Source organism: Sceloporus undulatus, chromosome 3 (assembly GCF_019175285.1).
Source record: "Sceloporus undulatus isolate JIND9_A2432 ecotype Alabama chromosome 3, SceUnd_v1.1, whole genome shotgun sequence".
Classification (NCBI taxonomy): domain Eukaryota; kingdom Metazoa; phylum Chordata; class Lepidosauria; order Squamata; family Phrynosomatidae; genus Sceloporus; species Sceloporus undulatus.
The window spans coordinates 126,008,698-126,024,333 of record NC_056524.1 but is presented as its reverse complement, the minus strand read 5'-3'; the positions used below and the strand labels follow the sequence as shown (position 1 = coordinate 126,024,333).

Here is a 15,636-nt window from a genome sequence, read left to right as displayed (position 1 = left end):
AGCTGTCAGTAGGTTTTACAAAACACTGTAGTCTATGGCAATAGGATAATGCCATTTCATTAATACTTATGCATTGAGCAAAAAAAAAAATTTACATTAAATTAGAAAACACAATAACAGATAGGATTCTGACAGATGGGCTTTCACAACTCTTGCTTTTCACTGGTGAAATGGAGTAAAACAGGTCATCATGATGTATCACAGTTACTTCTAAATTTTCTGTGCTCGAATTCTGACATTAAGTCAGTCATGAATCAGAATAACTTCCAATATTATTCCAGGAATTTCTGATATTATTCAAGGAAAGTTAAATGTATCACATCTTTTTCTTGCTTGCTAATAAGGAATTTTCTCATAATCAGTCTTGATAGCTCCCTAACAATCAATCTGCTTTTCCATACCTGGCAAAGTTACTGTACCATCCTGCTCCAGAGATTCGGGATTTATTCTTATTGCTGTCATGCTATGATTGTTCACATCTCTGTATAACAAATAACCCTGTAAAAATACCAGAGAATGAGCATGAAATTTTCAAAGCCACATTTACACTGACAAAACCTAATATTAATCGGGCCTTTTCTCATCTACCACTTTTAAAACTACCACAGAAATCTGAGAACATGGGTGCATGTTTAGTTGCATGTGCACATATGCTGTCTTTAACAGTAACTAACTTAAAGTAGCTACTTTAAAGTAACCCCAGTGCAATCACAATGACAAACAGTTTGACACATCATCACACTCACATGGCACCATAATGATCATCCAATCTATAATAACAAGATGATATCATTATAAGAACAGTTCAGTGCCATGTGAAGCAATATGAAGGCAAATATACTCCAAGGTTAGGAATGTTGGTCAGTTTATTAATACTTTGATCAGACTTAGACTGACTTATTCTCAGAGGTAACAGTCATCAGCAAGATGGAAAAAATATGCTTAGTGACCCTAAATATGTCCTCCACACAACAGCTTAGAAGAACTCAATGCTAGACATACTGAAAAACCTACAAGTATTATGAGTGAAACATTTCCCCACTGTTCCCCGAAGATCAGTTGTTTACCTCTTGAGGATGCAATACAAATAACAGAAATGGCCAGGAAAATGAAATTATAAGTGAAGTCATATAAAACTAAGCTGCTACATGAAAATTGCTCCCATGGCAACTCTCTATATATAGCAGGCTGAACATGTATGAACTTACCTACCATATAAACCGTCCTAATGCCAGTACAAATACCAAAGAACAAAGAAAAATGTACTGAAAGTAAAATCTGCCAGGTAACATACTCATTTAGAAATCATGCTGCCAACCAATTAATTTAAAATTGGCCATATTATGAAAGTGCTGAAGACACAGGTTGTGGTTTTAAAAAGGGTTTCAAGATAAATAATCCCTGTCCATTAAGAAAAATTCCTATGCAAAATTAATTTAGGTGAGTAGCCCTATGTATGTGGTACCACCATGTATGTTTTTTAAATTTGTATTTTAGAACTAAAGCTTTAAAACTAAAGAAAGATACGGTTTTCTTTCCATTTGTTCTAATAGATTCTGACACTGTGATAGCACTGCAGATTTCCCTAGCTTATCTTCTCCATGTCAGCCCCTCAAGACTCCTGCAAATACTACACAGATACTTCAGGGATTCCCTTGAATGGGGTTAGTTGTGGAGCACCTGGAGGCCTGGAGGAAACTGAGAGTGGGGGACATCCCTGAAAATCAGATGGAAACATCTTCTAGGTACAGAAAACAGATATACTGTTTTATCTCCTAACCCATATGTCAGCCTATGCAAATACAGCGGGCTCTTCTTTTACACAGGGGATCCGTTCCGGACCCCACCGTGTAAAAGAAAAAGCATGTAAGCTCAAGCCCCACTAGAAGTAATGGGGCTCGTGTCCGCCACACAGTGCCACGCGGCGCCATGGCTGCACGCCCCATTACTTCTTCCGGGGTGTGTGAGCCTTTTTTCCGGCACGGCTTCCAGAGTATGCTAGAAGCTGCGTATGACATGGGTGTACTGTATGTACAAAGTAAATTTCAAATGAACTTTCTTGGTGTAGCTTTAAATTATTTTTGCCTACCTGAGCATAGCCCAACCAAGATTTCTTCTCTTTCCTGTTTCTGATGCGAGATGTAGAATTATATATATGGCCCTGTAGAAAAAGTGTCACACAAATTATTGAAGTGGTAATTTGTTTTAAAAAATGCTACAACAAACAACAATTTAAAGTAAGAAAACTGGTTAGTAGCCTTTGCATAATAAAATATCCAATATAACCAAATATATTCACTTTAGAATCAGTTTTGTAGAAACGTCAACGAATAATTCAAGCTCAAAATATACATTACCCTGACGGTTCCACTGTAGCCAGAGCCGATTTTGTATAGTCCATCTTTGCATAATAAATACAAGAAGTAACCATCACTCTGTAGGAGACATTGGTCATCCTCATCCACAGAAATTTCCTTCAGTGACCACTTGTGCATTAGGGCAGCTTTCTTAATCCCATTGCTAAACCAATCTTGGATTTGTATTTTGCCCACCAGAACTGCTTGTACACTTCTCTGGAGGGAATTTAAGATGGTTGGCACCTAAATAAAGGGGAAAACAAAACAACTATCAGTTATCACTAGAAACTTTAAAGCAGCAATCTTAAAATGGCAGGGGAGGGGACAAGAATCACCTTAAAAATTATTTTTAGAGTCAATTAATAGTGTATTACTATCATTCATTACTGTATGTTCAATACATTATGGTTATCCTATTTGGCCCTCCAAATTGAAGAAGAGGAATTAGTGCCATGTATAGCAAATGACTGCTCAACTTTCTTGAGCAAAAATTAAAAATAGATGTATCTTCATCATGCTCCCTTTCATAAAATTATTACAAAGTCTACTTTTCTCCCAATAATGGGACTCAAAGTGGTTAACAACCTATTTAAAACAATGCAGTCTGTTTTACACTCAGAAGTTGTTCGACCTAGTTCAGAACAGTTTACTTCTTTTGATCATGTTCAGGATTGAAGTGCACTAAACAGTTAAGAAACTGCCCATAAGCTATTTTTATTTTTTCATGCTCCTCCTTTAAATCTGCTGCTCCTTCAGATTTTCTGTTGTAATCACTGTTGTACATTTACGTCACTTTATTTAGTCACCTTGGGAACAATATTGGAGGCAGTTTAATAACACTGATAAACAAATAGGATATGCAGCTTGTGAGCTATCTTTATTGTCTGAAAGTACTGTAGAGAAACTCTAGATTTTGCAGTACTGACAAGCAGACACACAACTATCTACATTTCTCTTTTTTGTAACACACAAAAAGACAGTATATGCATGCATCATATGGACCCTATGGTTTGCATACCTCCCTTTACTATTTTCCCTTTGAATTTCTCAGAAAAAGCATACACACACACACACACACACACGAAACCCTGCAAAAACATTACCAGTTATCTTTTTTTTAAATAAAAAAAATGTCCAGCGCTCCTCTTCGAATAAAAAAAAAATAGAGCTTTTAGTAAAAGCCTGAAATAGTGATTCCAAACAAGGAAGCAGCTACTTATAAGTCTGAATTTATTATGGTTGGAATTCAAAGATATGCTTTAAGAATGCCGAAGGGCTTGGCCATGCCCAATGGAAATTTTGTTTTTATTTTTTACTAGTTCACAGCCTTTCCTTGGTTTCAAAAGATTTACGCCAAAATTCCCTTGGGCTCTTGGAACCAGTCACATCTTTCTTTGGATCAGGGCCACTACATTTTAGTTTAGGATATTTAAACAGACATTACAATTTCTCAAGAACTGACTGAGACATTTCCTTCTAAACTCTTCAGAATAAAATAAGCTGTATCTGTCAATTTTGTGACATGTATCAAATTCATGAAAAGCACAGGCTATGCTTAGGTGAATTATATTGCCCAAATATACTGTCTCTCTCACAGTATTTCCAACATGTTGAGATTAAGGCCAGATACTGATGTGTACATTCAGCCAACACTATAAGGTAGTTTTGATAAAACACCTGGATAGTTTGACAAGCATGGCTCCCGTTGTTGGTGAGGATAGCAGAGATGGCCTGAAGTGTTCTTCCCGTTTCTCCCCATGCAGCTACAAGACTGAAGAGGCAAGCGCAGGAAAGTGCTGTCAAAGACTGACCAGTACTGTCATTCATCCCAGTACTCCGAACAGTTATTTCTAGAAGAAGCTGGAACAGAGACTCTAAAGATAAAACAAAATGTTACTTACACAAAGTAGAGGGCTTTCAGAACACAACAAAAAAACTAAAACAAAGTAAAACAAAACCAACCCCAACATGAGACTCTAGCTTTGTTGGTGGTGAGACTGAGGGACAACTGAAGCTGGCAGTAATGTCATCACATGCCCTGGGAGCTCCTGCTCAAAATTTACTCTCAATTGCTTATATGCTTTTCAAGGAACTAAACATCATCTGTGACATATTATAAACATGATGCACTGTTCTTTAATTGTTAACCACCCCATATCATGGAAATATACTGTACAGTGAATAAAGAACAAACAAGGCATCCAATACTGTCAGTGTTGCATTTAAGTGATGGAAGATTTCTGCCTGCTAAGCTAGAGTTCGATTCACAACGGAACACTTTAAAATACCTCACCCTGCCATACTAAAAAAGTTTTGCCTCACTACTTAGGGTGTGGCAAATAACAGCTGTAACTGGTGCAATAATGGCATGCTTCATATTTGTGTGAACACTGACAATTGCATGCACATGCCTCAACAAATGAGAAATCAACCTTTATGCAAAACTATTCTGCAATGATTACAGAAGAATGAAAAAATGTTTTGTTAAAATTGCTGTTTTTATTATAATTTTGTTGTAATTAGAACATAACTAACACAGCAGTGGCTGTCAGCAGTCTGCATGTTGATGTTGCATATTATTTAAACTAATTTGAATACCCTTGTTTTCAAACATTAAGAGATCTTTTAATTTAAATTATTTAATTATTTAACCATATAGATGCATTAACTCAGAAGGAAGCATGCCAACTTTATGCATGTCATTACAACAAGCAATCTTAAAAATGTGTATCTGTTATCTTTCTGTCATCTTTTACCCTTGCAAAAAAAATGGGGGGGGGGTAAGTAACAGAGCAAAGACAGTATTTCTCTAAGGAGATATCTTCCTCAAAATGGTTTGCTATCTCTTTGTTCTGATTTGTTTCAACTTTGCTTGCTCTCTTTGTTCATGAACTTCTACTCTTATTGCTATTTTGTTTTTCATATTAAGATGTGAAAAGTCAGAGAAATATTTATCAGCTACCCAAATGCTCACTATTGATTACTAAATATGCCTCCCAGGATCTGTGATGAATATTATCAACATTTCCTATTTTGGAAATTCAGAATGAAATTGCAGAAAACATTACCTAGAACTTCAGGGGGTTCTGACTGGAGACCTTCTGGTTGCTGGCCTTGAAGCACATTAAGTAGGGCCTGCAGACTTCTTAAACAAAGGGAAGGGTGAGAAAATCTTGTCTCTTTGATGAGTTCAAACACCTCACATAGTCCAACTTCAATGATCTAAAATACAGAAGAAACGCTCCCATTAGAGAAAGGATGCTTTGAGTTCTGTGCTACAGACTATTTCAAAGAGAATGATGTTAAAAGCATGGCAACTCAACACAAACTGCTCAGGTACAGTTTACCTTTGGAAGCTTGATAGGTGGTTCTTTAGCCTCTTCTTCTTCATCACTATCAGAATCACCACTCTGCACTGTATTTTTTGAAGCCAATGCCACTGAGGTTTCCCTTTTCTGCCATTCCAGAACACAATGCCGCACGTTGCAATAGACATTGAAAGCTGAAGGATTGCTGTGAAGTTTGATGTCTGGTATGGTTACCATACTATCCAGGTTTTCACTCTGATAAGAAAACAGATTTTTTTTTCTTGCAATTAAGAATTCAACAAAAGCTTCATGTTTTATTAGAGGCCCATTCATCATAACTACATCTTTATGACAAGCTCCCTGTATTGCTTAAGTAACAGGTCAGTTATTCTTGTCACTTAAAAGAACCCGTGAAAGGAGGAAGGTCAGATTTAAAACTGACAATCACAATGTTCAATGTAAAAAGATTTTTTAAAAAAGTACTACTGAAATATATCTGCTTTTGTTAGAAACTAGAGACAAGCCACAAATGAGTGAACTTTTTTTCTTATAAAGCTTCTCTACAGGAATCACTTATAAATTAACTGAAGCAAGGATGCCACGCTGTAACACAGTATGAACTCACTCATTAAGCAGATTTCACAGCCAATTCCCCTGGAGGTGTGGCACCAAGATGATGTATGCCAAAGATCAGGAGCAGATTTTAATTAAGGGCACAAAGAAAGCCCACCTGCTACTACAGCCCACAATGCCCACTTCCCTGTCACCACCACTGTTGTCATGGGATGCGCAACTGTAAAGGTGTCTTTTCTTGAAATTCTATGATCCTTCATCACATTTTTACTTGGCAGTTGCAAATGCTACATCAGTGCTCACAGAAGAAGATTCAAAGAACAGGAAAGGCAAATATACATCTTAAGCATTCTGGTTCATGTGCCAAAAAACACCAACTGGATGAAGATGCATGATTAGCTGCCTTGTGTGATTTATACATTTATGGTGAAAATACTGAGCTAGAGTTAAGACATCCCTAGTTTGCATCCCAAGTCTGCCATAAACTCACTAATTGGCCTTAGATAAGACACTCTATCAACCTTGACCCTTACCCATCTTCCGTCCAAAAACAGCACATCTGACCTACCATACAAAATTACTGAAAGGATTAAAACAATGTATGTGAAACATTCTGAATGTTTTACTGTGTGGTATAAATGATAACTATCATTATCATTATTCTCTTAAATAATAGTCCAGGCAAAATACTGCAAGATACATGTGAATGAGTCTGAAAGAAAAGAGTCAAACAGCTTTCTCTACTTCAGCCTGGAAATTGTTACAGAAAGAAAGGAATGGAAAGAAGTGGTGTTCCAGTCTTCCTGTTCTTCATCCACAAATTACACCAAAAGCACCCTTGAAAATCTTTACAAGGTTTCTTTACTTTCTGTACTTGCTTTCTGCACCTTACAGAGTGCAGTTTAAAAAATACCTATTTGTGCTTTCCCCTAGTTTCCTCTGATCTCTAAAAGGAATAACACCCTGGAAGAAAACATGTAGGCCTTGTACAAAGATAAACAAAATAGAGCACCTACTGGGGAAAAACAATGTACACTTTATGACAATACAATTTACAGTGTCTTGTAGAAATATTAACACACCACTTTTGAGTTTTCCATAATATGTTGTATTACAACCTGGAGCTGAAACTGATTTAACTGGAATTATTGCCAATTGAGGTACACAAGATAACACTGTGAAGAAGTAATACAGCTTTATTTAGAGCACAAAAACTAAGTAAACAATAACAAATTGGTATTTGTGGTTGCCTTTTTACTCTGGCAAACCTAAATAAGCTCTGATGTAATTATCTCCAAGAAACAGCTGAATGGAGTCCACCTGTGTGCAGTTCCAGTGCCACATAATCTCTAATTAAATATCTAAATTCTGAAAGGTATCAGCTTGTTGAAGTTTGTTGGTAAACAAACAATATCATGAAGACCAAAGAGCTATCAAAACAAATCCTGGATAAATCTGTGCAGAAGTAACAATCAGGATTGGGTTATAAATTAATCCCCAAAGTATGAACATCCAGCATGGTGTTGTGGTTTGATTGTTGGACTGCCACTTTGGATTCTCTGCTCAGTCTTGTAAAGTGACCTTGAGCAAGTCACCCTCTCTCAGCCTCAAATGACAGCCAAGAAAATCCCATTACAATGTCGCCATAAATTGGAAACGACCTGACAGCACACCACCACCACAACAACAACAATCAGGATTGGGCTATAAATTAATCCTCAAATAATGAACATCCCTGAAGCACTGTTATATCTATTCTTTAAAAATAGAAAGAATACGGATCAACCATAAGCATGTCTAGAGAAAATCATCTGCCTCAACTATGTGACTAGTTAAGGAGGGCATTCACTGGAGAAGCAACCAAGAGGTCAATGGTAACTTTGACTTCTGGAGTTAGATCTACAACTGAGATGGGAAAAATGGTCCATTTGATAACTGTCACCTGGATACTTCACAAAACAGATTTATGGAAGAGAAGCAAGAAGAAAGCCAGTGATGAAACAAAATCACACAAAAGCACACTTGCAAGTTTGCACCAAAAAAAGCATAATAATAAATGAGGAGGCAGCAAACCTGTGGCAAAAGTTTCTCTGATCTAATGAGACCAAAGACAATAATCACATTACACTGTTGTAGTGTTATTATTCCTCTTTTAGCTGGCTGCTTCCTGTGGAATTCTGGGATGTGTAGTTTAGTGAAGCCTAAGAACTCTCTGGCTAAGAATTCTAAGTGCCCCTCCCTCAACTACAAATCCCAGGATTCCAAAGAAGGAAGCCATAGCAGTTAAAGTGGAATAATAGTGCTTTAACAGTGTAGTGGGATATTGTCCTAAAACTAAACTTTTTGTTCTTGCCACAAAACAGTGTGTGTGGCATGAAGTCAGGAGTTTTCACTGCCCTGGGAACACAATCCCCACAGTGAACCATAGTGATGTCCATACTGCATTGTGCTTTTCTTCGTCAAAGACAAAGGAAGTTTTTAGGACTGAGAGCGATTCTAGAGGAAAACCGGTTTCAGTTTGCAACAGACCTGGGATGGGGTGGAGGTTCATGTTCCATTATGACAGTGATGAAACATAGACCCATAGCGCTGAGGTGGTTCAAAAATTTGTTTTAAAAAGAGATAGAGAGAGATTGTAGAAAACTGACAGCTGTACTGATGTACAAAACTGATCTACAAAACTGACACAGCTTTGCCCAAGAAGACTCACAGGTGTAATTTCTGCCTACGCTGTTTCAACCAGGTATTGACTCAGAGGACTGAATACGTGTGTAATCAACCAATTTACTTAACTGTTATGTCCCAATAAAACTGTTTTGCACCTTCATAGTGGTCAGTATCTCACACTGTTACCATATCGAGTGGTAACAATGGCAATTAAATCAATTTCAATTCCAGGATGTGGAACTGAAAACAAAATGTGGGAAAGTCAAAGTGGCGAATGAATACTTTTGCAAGGCACTATACAAATTGAATTATGGCAGGTCTTAGTCAAAAGGATAATACATTCAACAAAAAGGGAGGGGGAGCAGGAATGAAATCAGATAGCAAAGCTTTTAAAGTAGAAAACATTACTGTCAATTTTAATACAGTATATGAATTGTTTTTCCAAAAGAAGTACTTTTAGCTTTGATTGCCTTTGCACCCCACTACAGACCTCACTCAAGTCATCAGACCTGGAGTACTTTTTTTATTAGTCATTGCTCAAATTGCAGTGATGAAAAAGATTATTTTGTTATCAGCTCTTATCTGCAAATATTTCCATTGCCCTTCACCTTTACAGTTTGGATGCAACAAGCATTATTCATAGCTTTATAGCCACATTGCTAGTCTACTCCAAAAGAGTATTTGTGTCTAATGATTCTATGGAAGTTTAGCTGATGTAAGCAGATCACAGAAAGTAAATTACACCATTGGTCCAGTTGACTGCCCATTGTCTTTGAGGCACAACTAAAACCAATTTTAATGTACAATTTTAAGTCTTAAACAGTCCAGATCTTTAAAAAAACATATTCTGTCATGTTCCATTACAATTTCTGGAGATCAGTTAAATACATTCCACTGATTGCTTCGGAATTCTATTCCATGAGGGCATGAAGAGAGGAGTCCTTGGTAGCTGCCCAGAATGTTAAACTCCTTTCCCTTAAATGGCTTGCTGAAAGATAGACCTGCACATTTTTCAACTCAATTACAAGCCCTCCAATATTGTGACCAGCTGGATCCAGGGGATAAAACCAAAGCATTTATGAGTTCCTATCATTCTATCCCCACAAGACCACCTTCATGTGCCAACATCTACAATACTTCAAACAGACAATAAAATATAATTCAAAATATAGATCAGTATTTTAATTCTCAAATCAAAATACAGGCTTATTCCCTTTTTACAGGCCAAACAAATACCACATTATTACATATTTAATACTTTATATTTTAATTAATTTTAGTAGGTGCCCATGATATAGTCAATTAACCAATGTAATTAGAACTGAATTCCACAAACTCATAGCTGAAAGGGCTTACTTTTGGTGACATACATCAACTCTTTCTTTATCTTATAAATCCTATAGTCTAAAACTGTAATGCAGCATGCATTCGTTAGAAACCAAAGGAGAAAAACCAGAAGCATTGCAGCCACAAAAGTTAGAAGTAGTTCCAATTCTTTTTTCTTTTCTTTTTAACTGTCTCCAGCTTCCCTGGGTTACTATATTTCCAACTTAATTATCCTCATGGTTCAGGCTTCCAAACTATTACCCTAAGGATGTGTGGAACACAGCTCTTCTGGAATAGTTTGAATAACAGACAATTTAAAGGATATAAAAGCAAATGTCATATATTACCAATAGTACATTTGATGTTTCAGAATTAAGGTAAACAAGGGCGCTTTTATTCTCTCATTTTTTTTCAAGTGATGAAAGTATTGTTTCATTTACAGAGTACCACACCCTTAAGTATCCATTCATAGTTATCTGAATTTAATTAAAAGTTCTATGTTTTTACGGGTGCATCCACACAGCAGAAATAACACAGTTTGACACTTTAACTTCCATGACTCTATCCTACGGAATCTTGGGAGTTTGTGGTTTAGTAAAGCACCAGAGCTCTATGATGGATTAGGATGAATACCTCACCAAACTACAAATCCCAGAATTCCATAGGACAGAGTCAAGTGAAAAACAGAATGAGTGACAAATGGCACAAGCAAATCAACAGGAGCCACTCAATGCTGAATATGAGCCAGTACAAGTAGTGTGAGTAACATGGAGAGATTCTTCACGTTAAATCAAAACTACATAATAAGGATCTGCATAATACTTGTTCCGCCTGTAAAGAAAAAATGCTCAGCAATCTTACAGAATAGCCAAAGAAAGAACTGCAATTACCAATGTGTTGCTGCAGTTCCAGACAAAAAAAGAACTGAGGATAAAGGTGGGTATCCTGCATAGACATGCATTATGAGGTGTGGCAGGGTTCCCATCCAAAATACTTTGCTCAGATTTAGAAGTCAACAAGCTGCACATGTGAATCACGGAGACCACAAATAATCATCATCTTCAAGGACTGGGTCAGGAAGCATTAGGCACAAATCAAACTAGAGGTTTGCTACGCCGGGTAGGGTGACAAGATTTGGTCAAGATACCTTAACTTACAGCATAGAAGGAATGACCATACACCATGTATATAAAGTAATACAATAATGAAAAGATAAGCAACATATAACATATCTGTTACACTGCACAATATAAAATGAAGCAGGAAATATGTTTGAAAGAAGGTATGCTTACAGAAACACAGGAAAAGTAGAAGAAACAAGGCTTATTCAAATAAATTCAGATCTTGATAGGAAGGGTAAGAAATCTACACATTTGCACCAAACTGGCTGAAGTAAGGAAAAGAAGGGAAATAATTACCCCTCTATAGAAATGACTATAAATAACATGTCTGATATTGAATTTATCTCATGTGAACTGGAATTGAATCAATGCATTATGAGCATCAAACCAGTTGCCAAAGGTTTGGTGAACTAACTGTGTGTGTGTGTGTGTGTGTGTGTGTGTGTGTAACAGAATCATTTGTAGCTGTATTTGAACCACAATTTTTAAAAAGTAATGATTTGACTCCCTGTTTCAAATCATGATTTGCTAAAAACTCCTCTGATACAGTTAGGGCCGATACAGACAGGCACAATATGGCATCTTCAGAGTGGCGTGGCATTCAGATGGCACACGCCCCTACACTGCTAGGAAGCCGCACAGCTGACCAAACATGTGGCAGCTTCACAGCATTTAGACACCGTGCACAGCCAAGCCCAGGTGGCGCAGGGAAAGCTGCCAAAAAAAGGAGCAGCGATTTTCTGCTGGTATTTGTGTTAGCAACACCCTGGAGTGGGGCCGTAGTATGCAGTTGCTGTGGCGCCCACCCGGCTCTTTCAGGGGCAGCATCACGTCACCCTTTTGGGCCAGTCTGTTTTGGCTCTTACTTGCATGCTATACTGTGTATTAACAAGTTTGGTAACTGGAAAGATACTTTGAACCCATTGAAGTTTCTGAATAGTTTCCAAAGACAGCCCCACGTAAAGTGAATTACAGTAATCCAAACGGGATGTAATCAAGGCATATGTCACTATAGCCAGATTTGACTTATCAAGGAATAGGCATTGCTGGCGCACTAGTTTTAACTGTGTGAATGCCCTCCTAGCCACTGCCGAAACCTGGACATCCAGGCTCAGAGTAGAGTCCAGGAGCAAGCTAGAGATTTCAAGGGGAGTGTAACCCCATCCAGCACAGGGCAAAGTCCCTATTCCTTGATCTACCTTATGACAGCTTCCTTTCTCGTGGCAGCTTTTTGTACCACATGAGGTATCTCCATTTTAGCAACTCTTTGTACCACAACTGCAGCTGAAAATTGGGAGCAAAACACATTTTGTGTAAGCTACAACATACACGTGTACATACACACTTGTATTCATGTTATTTCCTATCAATTATGTTCAGACACAACTGCAAGTTTTTCTTATCTGAACTTGTTTTAGGTTCCAAGCTAAAAAGGAGTTGTTCAACTGGCTATTTTAAATTGCTGAAAATGTAAATGTTCATTGCAATACCTGCATTACATTTTAGAAACTGTATATATTTTAAAATACCTTGCAATTAATAAAGAACCTTAAGACTGAAATCCAAATCCAAATAATATAATAACTGAATCTAGTAAAACAAAAAGAAAGCACAATGTAGTTGTGCTATAAACTATTCAAACTAGTCCAGACTGAATGGAACTTGTTGGATTTCTTCAACCAATGATTATTTTAATAATACAATTTTTCTCTTAAGGTTTTCTCCCTAGTTTTCAGTCACCTAGTCCAAGCTGAAATACATAAATACAATGCAAGCATAAAAGAGAAGAAATATCACATTTACCTTGTTCCGAGTTTTTATTTTCAGTTTACTTTTCTGCTTTCTTTTTAGCTTCTTCTTGCTTAAAAGTTTTTTACACCTAGGTAAAAGAAAAAATAATTATGTCATGCTAGGGGGAAAACCCAACAACATGTAGAGGATTATGTTAGCTATGTGTATACAAATGAATAGATAACATAACATAAATGAATAAATGAATTTCATAACATACATTTTATGTTTAATTTCTAAGATGTATATGCAAATATCCCAAAATCTAAATAAATAAATAAATAAATAATCTGAAATCCAAAACATCTCTGGTCCCAAGCATTTTATTACTTATTATTTATTAATTTCATTTCATTTATATACTACTTTTCTCACCGGAGGAAACCCAAAGTGGCTCACAGATCAAACTTTTACAATTCTTATAGAATTCAAATAATTAAAATGTCTATACTGTATATAAAAACACATAAAATATACACAAGCAATAGTTAGTATTGCTATTTGCCCCTCCAAGCCTCTTCCCAACCACCTCCCGAGGGGACAGCTGAGCTGAAAAGAAAGAGGAAGGGTGAGCATTAGCCCCCTGAGCCTCTTCCCAGACTAGTTGCCTCCCGAAGGGACAACTGAGCTGAAAAGGAGGAAATGAGATAGGGCAGAAGTAGAGATATTTATACAAATACTGTAATATTAACTTTTCCAACCTGTTTTACACAGAGACACATACACACATCTCTCTCCCCAACTGTGAGTTAACACAAGGTGGATGTTGGAATAGGTTATTATCATAAAAGCAACCCTTCCGCAACCTTTGCCTTGCACACATACATACAATCTCCTGAAATGTAGGTTATTATGGGGATGTGATATTGAGAAAGCAAATGTTCCATAAAGCAAACTCTTCAAAGATGTTTTTCACATGAAAAGCAACCCTTTTCAACCTCTGCTTCACACATAAATACAAAATCTGTGGATGTACTACATTGAATGAACGTAGTAGCCCACCAAAGAAAGAATTCAAAGCACTGCTTTCAATCCCAACTGCTACACGATGAGCTGTTGAAAAGGATTGAAAAGCAAGATGTTGGAACCACCAGTGACTATCCTGCTGGCCAGGGATTGCCTGAGTTGCAACAGATGTGTAAATGCAGAAGAGTTCTGAGATAAAGCCAGGCAAGCAGTGCTGTAAGTCAGTCAGCACTATCTCACTTCCCAAACTCCCCTCATTCATCACATTCAGCCTCAAATGGTAGGCAATGTTTTTGATACTATCAAAATACTCATTTCTCAGAAAGAAAAACGGTGATACACAGAAAATCATATACATCCAGGCAATAAGCCACTTTCAAACCCTCACATATAACTACACCCATGCAGCCTTCCAATGAAACCTCACATAAATACACTGGAGTAGCAACACCTCTCCTTCAAAGCCCACATATACAACCACCTAAAAAGCAATCTCCCACACCTCACATACACCCAATTATCTTAGACAATCCAGAAAACCACTCATGCAACACACTACCCCCTCTTCTGGCTAGGCAAAATACACCAAATATATACATATTTAAATATGACAGCTGCTATCTAAGCTTTCCCATTTTCTTTAATACCCCCCCCCTTCAAAGTAGCTTAGCTGGGCACAGTGAAAAAGCAAGGCATTCAACTCTCCCATCCTCTGTCTCTTCACATTTCCTTTCTGCATGTGAGACTTCAACTTGACTGTACACACACCCACACTCATATCCCCACAGAATCCACCATGGGCTCCCTCAGCCCCTTGCCAAAGATTCACCTCCAGAGTCCAAGATCTCAGTCTCTCTGATGTCATCTTTTCTTCCCCTTGGTTTTCAAGAAAAAAGAGCTCATTTCAAAGCACTTGTTAATGGCATGAGCACTAGCAACCAGGCAGCCTTGCTATGCTGTCTCAACTACTGCTATGAAGACAGAATATACACCATATAGTAGGCATGCATCTTCCTCTCTCCACATGTCCTTCATGATCACTGTTTCCTCTATGTGCTGATAATGGGTCCCTCCTGCTGACCCTGGTGCCAGCAGGTGGTAACTGACAAGATATTTCAAGAGGCTTTCAGAGTGGGGAGGGAGGAAGTAGGCAGGCAGACCACCTGGAGCATCTATATTGGCTGGCTGGAAGCAACCTGCAGCAGCGGCAGGAGCACACATTTTAAATGCCCATACACTTTTTTACCCTGTGCAATGCTGTCAACCTGAGATTCTTCCCCCTGAGAAATGAAGGCTGTCATTTCTGGGAATGCTACATCCCCTACAGTCACCTGTGCTTCTCATAAAATGTCTCTGGAAGGTTGGTGGAGCTCTGCTACACAAAATGGAATGGGGTGCAAAGGAGAAAGTGGCAAAAAGAGCACAGACAATGTTTCTTCTGTGAACATCCTGAAGTTCATGTATTTTGGGATCCCAGGCCTTCTTAAAGCTACTTCCCTCTCACCCAGCAGCTGTTCCACTCCATAG

The 15,636-nt window shown here is 37.7% G+C and overlaps 1 protein-coding gene across 13 annotated transcripts in view; it reads right to left on the bottom strand.

The window, feature by feature from the left end:
• The window catches only part of MYCBP2 (MYC binding protein 2), a 176,381-nt gene that overhangs the window by 142,212 nt on the left and 18,533 nt on the right, over window positions 1–15,636 (bottom strand). For all 13 annotated transcript variants that reach the window (XM_042460905.1, XM_042460907.1, XM_042460909.1 and 10 more), the window contains exons 2-8: window positions 13,156–13,231; window positions 5,705–5,920; window positions 5,426–5,579; window positions 4,035–4,231; window positions 2,358–2,600; window positions 2,090–2,161; window positions 402–498 (exon numbers count right to left, since the gene is read on the bottom strand). In XM_042460905.1, the coding sequence (XP_042316839.1) occupies window positions 402–498; window positions 2,090–2,161; window positions 2,358–2,600; window positions 4,035–4,231; window positions 5,426–5,579; window positions 5,705–5,920; window positions 13,156–13,231 (1,055 nt within the window). The remainder of the gene's footprint in view (window positions 1–401; window positions 499–2,089; window positions 2,162–2,357; window positions 2,601–4,034; window positions 4,232–5,425; window positions 5,580–5,704; window positions 5,921–13,155; window positions 13,232–15,636) is intronic.